Raw genomic sequence first — 10,859 nt, 5'->3', positions numbered from 1 at the left:
CCCCCGAGCCGGGGGGGGCCAGCCACTGCCCACCCAAACCCCAAGAAGGTGCTGAAAAGAACAGAGGGGGAAAACGGGAGGACAAAGATCTCCTGATTGACCTGCCCACAGAGCAGCCTCACACTGGCTTGCTGCCTGGCTTCGGCTGCTGGGTGGTCCCAAACCTCAAGCCTGAGAACATGACTGGGTTTTTTCCCCGAGTAGAAGGACCAGAGCCACCCAGCAAGCCAAACACAAGCTTTCTTTGGAGAAAGGCACCTTGGTCCTGCCTCTGGGAACCCCATGACAACAGCTGCATGCGCCCAGATGGCCACACACATGGGAAAGCACCACGTGCAAGAGCCAGCAGACACGGCCGAGGGGGAAGGCGAGCTGCCCGGCTACGGAACACTGCAGGGCCGGCCCCACAGCAGAGCAGCTCAGCACTGTGTGCAGGGAGCCGGTCTCCTGTGGCCGGAACCCCCAGGTGTGTGAGTGTGCACGCTCAGAATCCTGGAGGGTTAAGAGATGGAGGAAAAGGTTACAGCACAACTGTGCCTTCCTGGGGGGCTCTTGGTCTCTTTTACACTCTCTGGCAATACCTAGAAGGAGCAGGAAACTATGGAAAGGGACACCGCAGGGCCAGCAGGTGGCATGGAGGTCAAGCCAGGGGGACCCCACGAGGCTAACCGTGCGGTTCGAGTCCAGGGCCCAGTGACTTGGGAAACAAATCGGCCGTGTGTGCCTGCCCCAAACCCCAAGAGCAGAATAGAGAAGGGACTGCCGTGTGGCCGTCTCCTCTGGGCTGATTCCCTGCCCTCTCTAGTCCCCAGTTCACACACACATCCTTTAGCAGACTATAAAAGTAAAAAAAAAAAAAGAAAAAGAAAAAGAAAAAAGGACAGTGGTACTGCAAACTTGAAAGGAAAAAACTTACAGACATAAAGACTATAATTGGGACCAGCAGTTAGCATAATGGCTATGTCACTGGACTCCCACGTAGTCAACCGCGGTTCACGTCCCAGACCTGGTGGCTTAAAACTCACGCCGGGCACGTGTGCATGCATGCCCAAGATCCCGAGAGAAGAATAGAGAAGGGATTGCAGCGTGGCCATCCCCCCGGGGGGTGATTTCTCGCTTTCTATCTCTTTGTCTCTCTCTGTCTGTCTGGCGAGCGCACGCACCCTATAGCAAAAAGCTCTCCAAAAAAAGGGAAAAAAAAAAAACTATATTTAAAACACAGGCCAGTAGGCAGCATGGCTTCAGGCACTGGACTCCCACATAGCTGACCACAGTTTGAGTCCTGGACCAGGCAGCTTTAAAAATCACGCCATGTGCATGTGCATGCATGCCCAAAACCCCAGAGTGGAATGGTGAGACTGCAATGTGACCAACTTCTGGGGAGTGATTTCTCACCTTCCCGTTCTCTCTCTGTTTTTTTCCCTCATGGAGGAAGTAAATAAACTTTAAACCAATATTAAACTCCACAGCCCAGGTGGGGATCCTCTGTGGCTGTGGCTGCTTATTAAACACAGAAGGGGACGGGGTGGACTGGAAGGGAACACGCGCAGAGGGTTGGAACAGCAGAAAGCGAAGGGGAGACACAGGTCAGGCTGGAGTCACCATGTGGGGAGACCTGTGGCATCCGTCAGGCAAGGACCGAGAACAGGGAGAGGTTGGGCCGCGGGTTTAAGGACAGCACTGGGGCGAGACGGGCGTGCACCCCCACGTGACCACGGGGAGCCCTGTTAGACCGGAGGGAGGGGAAGCCCGTTGGTGGGGTGGGGAAGACGCCCACCCAGCAGCAGCAGGGAGCGGGCACGTGGATGCCAGCCCTGATGCACCCACAGCACACGTCCTTGAGGACAAAGGACAAGGAATGGAGGTACTGCCTGCCGCAGAGCACAGGGGCAGCACCGCCACTGGGGGCCAGAAGCTGCGTGGGAGGTCTGGTCGGGCTGCCTGCCCACCTGAGGGAGGCTGGGGCAGGAGGGCCACAACACAGCAGGGCCCTGCCAGACCTGCCTATTCTCTCCAGCCCTCTGCATCTCTCCGTCCCCCAAAGGGGAAAATACGTGTATTTCCAGACACATGAAGAGAGGGAGCAGATGGAGAGGAAGCAGTAGAGACCTCGAATGGAGAGTCTGATGCCAGCCAGAAAGAAAGCGTGAAGAAGATGGCCGCAGGGCAGCAGGCGGCCTGGAGCTAAAGCAGCTGGACCCACATGGCTGACTCTGCAGCACCAGTGCCAGCTTTCCCTTTCTCTCTCTCTCCTGTGAGCTCACACGCCACATGGCAAAAGCCTTAACAAAAAAAAAAAGAGAGAGAGAGAGAGAGAGAGAGTTCTAAAATCCGAAAATCCATAATCACGGGGCAACTCATCCCCAGGGCCTCCCCTCTCGGGAGCTCTTCCCCTTCTTTAATAAATGCCCTCTTTGCTGTACCCACTCTGTGTGACTCTAATTCTTCCTGAGCATGGGCCAAGGACCCGTGTCTTGCAAGTGGTCGATTGCCCTGCGTCACTGTCACCAACATTAACAGGCCATCAAGCCACCGGGAACAGGGCCCGGCCCACGCCCGTTCCTGACGGTACTGGGACGTGTGCCAGGCCTCCTTACCCTGCTAAAGCCCCGTCCTTTCTGTCAGCACTTCCTTTTCCAATCACCTAAAACCCGTAAAACCCACCTACAACCTACAGCCCTTCCATGAGTCCCATCTTTTAGCCCAGACCAATTTAAAAAAAAAAAAATCCAAACTCAGTCTCTTGCTCTCAAAGTCAAATAAAAACACCTCTGGTCACACTGATCACCCTCAAAAGGCACAGTCTGCCTCCTCTCTAGGCCTGGTCCCTCAAATCCAGGCTTAAAATAAACCACATTATTAAAAACAAACCGTAATTATGGTCCCATGTGGTGATATAGGTGGGCGCCACTCACAGCAGCCACGCCACGTGGCAGGGAGGCTGGGTCCATATCCCCGTGCACCCCAACAGGCCACCCACACCCGTGGTCCTGTCACTGAAGGGCTGGGGCAGGATGGCGACCTGTGGCATCCGTCACCAAAGGCGGGGTTTGCTACAGTCTGACCAGTTAGGAGGGCATCTGACTGTGGGCCTGTGCCCTGAGCCCTGCTGCCCAGCCCTGGAGTCCAGTCCCACTGGGCACAGAGAAGCCAAAAGCAGTGGGCTCTGGCGCCCCAGCAGGCCACTCCAGTCCCACCTCCCCAGGTCCCCTCACCCCACGTCTCCCTTGTCATGCTACCCTGTAGCCCTGACCAGAGAAGGGAGCAGCAGACACTTACCCAGGAGAGCTACGTTCACGGCCAAGGGCCTGGGCGGACAAAGGAGGGACACGGCAGTGATGACCCCCAGAGTGCCCTCGGACCCAATGAACAGCTGCTTGAGGTCGTAGCCTGTGTTGTCCTTCCGCAGGGAGGTCAGGCAGTCCAGCACAGTGCCGTCCGCCAGCACCTGGCAGACAGAGACGCAATGGCGTAGCAGTGTCCAGGGCCCTCGCAGGCGTCCCCAGCCCCACCCCTGCACCATCCGCCCACCACACGGTGCTCAGGGCATGTGACCCACCCCGGAGGCCTGGGCACCCAGCCCATCATGGCCTTCCCACCGCTTGGGTGAGGATGCAGGGCCATGGGGAGCCTCACGCCTCCTCCCAACTAGAGATGTCCTCCTGGCCAGGTGTTTCCCACCAACCCCAATGCCACCACCACACCCAGGGCTCACTGCAAGCAGCTCACATAAGGCCAGGTCCAGGGCAAGGGTACCTGGGGGGAGTGGGGAGGACAGTGGAAAGCCACACTGCCTGGGCCCTGCCTCTGGAACCTGCACAAGATATGTGGCCCCTGTGGGCAGGCCTGCCTGACCCAGTAAGTTCTCCAGGTCTCGCTGACACAGCTGGCCTGTGTGAGTGTGTGACTTGGCCTAAGGTGACCAGTGGCTGCCAGGAAACAGCCACTGAGAACCTGCTAATCCTTTTGCAGACAGAACAGGAAGTCCGGGTCAGGGGACTCATGAGGTCAGGGACGGTGAGGGAGTGGCTGCTGGGCCCGGGAGAGGGGACCCATGGGGTAGGATGGGGCAACCAGCATGGTTCCCCCACCCCCTCTGACCTAGGTTTTCACTTTGCCCCAGAGGCTGGCCAGGAGAGAGGCTCCAGCTGGTGAGAAGGCAGGGGTGCGCCTTACAGAGCTGTCTCCGTGGGAACAGAGATCTCCGGCCCAGGATGTGGTCCACACGCTGCACCACCACCCAGGCCAAGGGAGCAGCCCCAGACTGGGGCCAGGGCGCCCGCTCACCACTTCTAGGCCCAGGACGGTCCCACGCAGTGAGCCGTACCGCAGGAACCGCAGACCGCCTGCATTGGTGGCCACGTTCCCCCCGATGTGGCAGCTGCCCTTGGCGCCCAAATCCAGCGGCATGATGAAGCCACGCTGCTCCACGTGCTGGCTCAGCTCTTCCAGGACGCACCCCGCCTGGCAGACTAGGACCCCTGCAGGGCACACGGCGGCTGTGGCTTCCAGGGTGCAGGACACTCCCAGCCAGGCTGCCGGAAGGCCCCCAGCCTACAGCCACGAGCCGACAATGCCCCCGGGGCTGGGCCAGGCCAGGCACATCCGGGCCCACTGCACCCCAGGACATGCATCAGACCTGACGACTGCATAGACGAGGCACCTCTTCCACGCTCACACTCACTCTCACGATGACGCTCACTCACACTCGTGCTCTCCTGCCTGGACCTGCTCGGGTGAACACGTTTCTGAGTGGGGAAGGCTGTGGATTAGAAATAGACGCAATAACAAACACACACAGACACACAAGTTTAGAAAAGCGAGGATCGGGTGGGCACAGCTTCTCTGATGGAGAAGTTGCGACCAGAACCAGCCTCAGGTTTATTCTTTCAAAGGGCAGAAAATGGGGGAAGGGGAAAATGGGAAGAAGGAAGTGGAATGTGAAGAGAGAGGAGGAGAAATCGGAGTGCGAAGCCAGCTGTTTTTGGATGTACATCGTCTGAGGATGTGGAAACGACTGGGCCACGTAACTCCTCTGATCTTTTTGGGGGACAGTCTGAGAAACGCCGTGACTTCCTTTAGCCTGATACTGGGCAGTACTGGGGTTAGGGTATCAACAACAGGAAGACAGCCATGGCAGCAGGCAGGTCCTGCTCTCCACGGAGAGGTTTCCCTTAGCCCTGCAGGAGTAGCTGAGGAAGCGCGTGCTCTGCATGTGTCTACAGGCCACGTGTTCTCATCACGTGTTTTCAGAATGGCTCCTCTCCACAGATCCCCCCTTTTCTTTTTCTAATTTGAGTCTGTGGAGCTGGACAGCTGTTGCATGGAGTTTTTGTTGAGTGATTTTGTAGACTAGTAGAAAAATAAACGTAAGCAAGATTACTGACAATTATTTTTAAGAAATACTATGGGGAGTGACGAAGCATGTTAAGAGGATTAGTGTTTTTAAGTTGATTTAAGATATTAGAGGCTAAATTAGAAGGATTAAAAGGAAGTACAAAACTATTTTGTAAATTTATGATTTGTTTATGAAGATTTCTTATATTTACAGAAATATTATTAAAAGACTATACTTTATAAGATGATTTTGAATAGAAGTTTAGTTTAGTTTTTAATGTGGAAGGAAATGCAAAGGGTTTTTTAAATTATTTTAATTAACTTTATTTATTCATTCACTTATTTACTTCAATTTGAGCAGAGAGGGATAGAATGTGAGAAAGAGAGAGAGAGAAAGAACAAGCAAGCCGCCAGGTCCGGGACTTGAACTGCAGTCGGCCATGTGGGAGTCCAGCCCCCTTAACCAAGCCACTTGCCAGCCCCAAATAATAGTTTAGTTTTAATGTGTTAATATATGGTAAAGGAGTCACACAGATATACTGAAATAATGCATGACATTTCAAAATGACTTTGTAACTGTATTTTCAACACTTGTTTTCTTAAGCTGTCTACTGTTTTAAGTTTTTGGTTTTGGTTTTTGCTGTAGGGCTGAAAGACAGAGAGAGACAGAGAGACAGAAAGTGAGAAATTATCCCCCAGGGGGGATGGACAAGCCACAATCCCTTCTCTATTCTCCTCTCGGGATCTTGGGCATGCACGCACATGCACCCAGCATGAGTTAAAGCCACCGGGTCCAGGACTTGAACCGCGGTCCACTACATGGGAGTCCAGCGACATAGCCATTACGCTAACTGCTGGCCCCTACTGTAGTTTTGTTTTTGCAAATGGACAGTAATAAGTTTATGAACATTTAATTGAGTGTCTATTATATGAGAAGTGTTACGAGCGAGAGTGTTGACAAAGTGGCAGTGTGAGTCTGCTGATTTAACACGACTGTGGACGTTGCTGTAAGGTCCGGGGGAAGGGAAAATAAGCATGGCGGAAACATTCCCGCCGGCAGAACTTTCCTGTTTTCCGCATCTGGCCCACCGTCACCAACGAGCTTTCCTGCCCTTCAGCATTTGGCGCACCCGCCAAAGTTGAGCATGAACAGCGAACTTCATTGGCCAGACAAGGACCCGTGGTGACTACAACGGCCCTTTAAGAACAAGCGGCACCCACCCTGGGCGTGACTCCCTGGGCCTCTGACCAGACCGAGGGAACTCACCTGAGAGCTTTTGCAGAATTAAGTATATTGGTTTTATTAAACCCCAAAGCCTGACTCGTATTTTCGTCTCTGCCACCCTGACTTCGCCGCCGCTCCCAAATCAAACCTAACAGTTGTTAGGAAGGCAATTAAAGTGACTGCAGCAAGAACTCCAAAAATGACTGCTTTTCAAAATTTTTTGTGTCAGGACCAGCAATTGGTGTAATGGCTATGTCGCTGGACTCCTATGTAGTCAACCACAGTTCGAGTCCCAGACCTGGTGGCTTAAACTCACACCGGGCACATGTGCATGTGTGTCCAAGATCCCGAGAGGAGAATGGAGAAGGGATTGTGATGTGGCCATTTCCCCGGGGGGTGATTTCTAGCTTTCTGTCTGTCTCTCTGTCTCTGTCTCTCGTGAGTGCACGCCCTATAGCAAAAACCTCTTCAAAAAAAGAAAAAAAAAATTCTTTTTGCGTCTAGCTAATTGACTATGAATTTTATGTAACACTTGAAGTCCAGCATTATTGTACCATGGGCCAGAAGTTGTCACTGGCACTGCCACGTATGAGGGATGGCGTAACGTTAATATATTTTGGCCGAAATTATAATTAGTAACACAGTTTGTAAGATTATAGTTAGTGCAATTTATTTTTACTTTGTTATTTTAAGAACTGCTCTCCACACTTTCCCACTCACACTCATTCACTCACAATCACGCTCTCACACTCACTGACATGCATGTTCTCATCCTCTCACACATGCTCATACTTCCACCTTCTCACACTCAAAGCCACTCATGCTCACACACTCATCTGCTCTCAGATGTTCTCTCACGCTCACTCTCACACTCACCTGTTCTCACATACTCATTCACACTAACTCAACTACTCTCACACTCACTCACCTCACGTGCTCACACTCACGCTCGCCCATGCTCATTCGCCTACTGGCGCACTCACCTGTTCTCACGTGCTCACACATGTGCTCACACTCACCTACTCTCTCACACTCAGGGGCAGAGAAGAGTGCTATTTGCAAAGGCTCTCAGTGGACAGCTGTCAAGGGCACTGCCCACCCAGGGAGGGCCGGGGGCTGCTCGGTGCCTCATGCACAGGAGCCAGACCAGGTGTAGCTGGCCCGCCATGCCAGGCCCTTCATGCCAGCCACCCCTGCACCTGCACCCCAGCCTGGTCGCAGCCAGAAAAGGCTGAAGCGAGGCTTGAGCTTGGCCTGGGCAGCAATGCAAGTGGCCGTTGGCCGTGCAGCAGGTGGTAGCTACAACTCCCTCCCAGCCATGTTCCCTGGCACAGTCCTGGGGCTGTTGAGAAGGGGCCAGTCCAACCAACCCGTGTGGGCTCACCGGACACGCCATGGAAGCTGATGACCTGGTTCATGAGAACGGTGGAGAGGATGATCTCGTCAAAGACGGGGACACTGCCCCCCACCATGCCTGTGTTGCCACCCTGAGGGGTCACGGCCAGGTTTCTTGCATGGCAGTGCCTAGGACGAGCATGGGAGGGGGTGTCAGGGACTGTCCCTGTTCCACATCAACCCCAGGGGACACACTGCAGGACACCCTTGGCTCCCAATCCCGATGCCCTCTCTTCCACCACACGTCCCAGCTAGGCCAGCTTCTATCCACAGGCCCAGTGGGGCCTCCTGGCCTGGCATTCAGGGCTCTGGTGATGAGATGCCCTCTCGGACTGGGCGACAGGCCCTGCCATCTTCCTCGCACCATGGGGAGCACACAGGAGCCATCCCTAAGTCCTGAGGGCCCTTGCCACTAAGGACAGAGCCCTCCGAGCTTGGTCACAACTGTTGCGCCTCACCCATCCCCTTTGTCCTGACGGTGCTCTCGCCTCAGCCACCACCATCCCCAGACAGTGGATCGGTCCCCAAGAGCCAGGGCACCTCCTCCCTGGCCAGCCCCATCTTTGCAAAGGCCACTGGACAAGGCAGGTGCCCCTCCCGAGACAACTGTGTGCATCAGACGGCAGAGCCCAGAGATGGGCGTGGCTAAGTGCCCTGCACGGCCCTCAAGTGCCACCTGCAGCCAACAGGTGGGTGAGCCACAGCGGGGTGGAGCCCTGCACACTCAGTGGCGAGACAGGAGGCGTGGCAGGGTACAGAAGAAACCACACCACCCGCACTGAGTGTGGGTTTATCATTGGTGTGCAGCAGGGCCTGAGGGCACATGAGTTAGCACTGTGTCCGCGGAGCAGCCACGTCCCAGTTTCCATGGCGTCTTGTCGCCCACGCTACCGTGGTCAAGTGGGTCAGGGAGAGTGCACTGTATAAGGACATCCCTTCCTTCCCTGACCGCTCCACGCAGCTCATGCTGCCGGGTGACCCATGTGGACGTGCCTGAGCACCGAAACCAGGCAGCGCCAGGCCCTCCCCCTACCTCCCAGCCCCACCTCTGCAGCTTCGCACCCTTCACATCAGCCCGTAGCCGGCAACTCGGGGCAGACTCCCGACAGCCAAACAAGACAAGATGCATGGGGGTTGTTACCTGAGGATGCGCGACACCTCCTCAGACGTCCGGGGCCGCAGCAGCACCCTGCTACTGCCTGCAACAGAGGGGCCAGGTGAGATGGTGGAAGACCCTGGAAGATGCTCTTCACAGCACACTCCCATCCCGGCAAGGACGCGCCCGGCCACCAGGCAGCCGGAAACACGAGCACAGGAGCAGGCTGGAACACGCCCGCCAAGCCAAATGAGTCTGACCCTGGCCCATGTCCCCGGGCCAGCGCTGCAGCTGGCTGGCACCCTCTGGAGGGCCTGGCCCCGCCACAGCTCCTGCGCCTTCTTCTGGAACTGCCGATGTCCTGCAGAGCACTCAGGCCACGAGCCGCCCTGCCGCAGTTCTGCCACCTGCTCACTTCACACGTACCACCGGCCCTGCCTGGGCCAGTCTCCACATGGCCGCCAAGCGGTGACCTCCTAGCCTGCCCACAGGCTCACCCTGGCCAGCTGACGTCCCTGTGGAGCCCTTCTGTGGCCTTAGGGACACAGGCTGTCACTGTGGTCAGTGGGCTTGCCCGAGCCAGCCGAACGCCTCAGCAGGTCCCCGTGCCTTTATCTGACGCCCAGCTGTGGCCGGGGGGAGCCCTCCGTGCTGGTCAGCCGGTGCACCCGGCCACCACGCTTCCCGCTCCCCTCCCACTCTGCCCTCACCCACTCCATCCATTGTCCAGCAAAACCCAGGGACTCCCTTCCCAACCCACTCAAATCTGACCACACCCCATGCCCACAGGAGGGCTCCTCCCCAGCCTCAGCTTCCACACTTGGGCCTCGGAACCCTCCTCCCCACAGGCGGGCTAGCCAGACACCCCCAGCTGCCCGGCTGCCCCAGGCTCCCTGTGCAGGCCAGGAGGCCCTGCTCAGAGGCTTCGCACTGGCCGCTCCTGCTCCTGAAACACCCTTCCACCCACTCCCGGTCTCTCCTCTGGCTGCACCCAGTGAGTTTCCTCGCACCACAGGCCTGGCCCAGCGAGCCATCCAGCTGCAGCAAGGACAGATTGGACAGGTTTTCTACTCCAGACGACACCCTAGCTTGAGGAGAACGGTGGGCCAGCACCACAGCCAAGTGGCCGAGGGGGCCAGGCCCCACATGGCTGACCACAGCTCGAACCCAGCCCAGTGCCTGGAAAACACACTGAGCGAGTTCATGCGTGTCCGAAATGCCAATGAGATGGAGACGGGGAGGGGGTACCTGCTCCTTCTCTCCCTCACGCTCTGGTGGAAGAAGGCAGGGAGCACTGATGTCGCCTGGTGGGCAGAAGGCGCCCACCAGGAACAGGGGGGCTGAGGCTGGCATAGGGAGTGTCTTCTCTGGCGCCCTTTCCGCCGAGTGGGCACCGCCTGAGAACAGACGCCTGTGGTTGGAGCGCCCAGCCTGAGGTCACTGTCAGGGTGAGGAAGGGCCACAGGACCCCACTCAGGTGGGTCTGCACACACAGGCACGCACCACTGGGAGGTGGCTTCCCCCGTGGGGTGTAAGCCACTGGGGTCAGCGGAACCGAAGCCACCACCAGGGCACAGCCTTCTTGCTTCCTGCCTGGGGCTGTGGTCACCTAGGCTACCCTCAGGAGGCGCAGGGACCAGACTCACCTCGGACCGACCTCAGCCAGTCCACGTTAGAAGGGTCCAGCTCCTCTGGGTCTGTGATGACCCTGCCAGGGACGATGCCCTGGAAAGCCGCCAAGTCTTCCTCCGACACCGTGGAGAACGGCAGGCGCCGCCCGGGGGAGGGCCTGCAGGGCCGCCGCCC

At 56.7% G+C, this 10,859-nt stretch overlaps 1 protein-coding gene across 1 annotated transcript in view; it reads right to left on the bottom strand.

Moving 5' to 3' along the window:
• Positions 1–10,859, bottom strand: part of D2HGDH (D-2-hydroxyglutarate dehydrogenase) — a gene marked incomplete in the record, with an annotated part of 28,835 nt that overhangs the window by 16,070 nt on the left and 1,906 nt on the right. Inside the window, 5 exon segments of the mRNA XM_014582816.2 lie at positions 3,280–3,448; positions 4,288–4,481; positions 7,947–8,086; positions 9,099–9,156; positions 10,700–10,823. Coding sequence (XP_014438302.2) covers positions 3,280–3,448; positions 4,288–4,481; positions 7,947–8,086; positions 9,099–9,156; positions 10,700–10,823 — 685 coding nt within the window.

This window comes from Tupaia chinensis, unplaced genomic scaffold, assembly GCF_000334495.1.
Source record: "Tupaia chinensis unplaced genomic scaffold, TupChi_1.0 Scaffold143823_1, whole genome shotgun sequence".
Classification (NCBI taxonomy): Eukaryota; Metazoa; Chordata; class Mammalia; order Scandentia; family Tupaiidae; genus Tupaia; species Tupaia belangeri.
The sequence above is the reverse complement of the archived record's forward strand: the minus strand, read 5'-3'. Positions and strand labels throughout refer to the sequence as shown.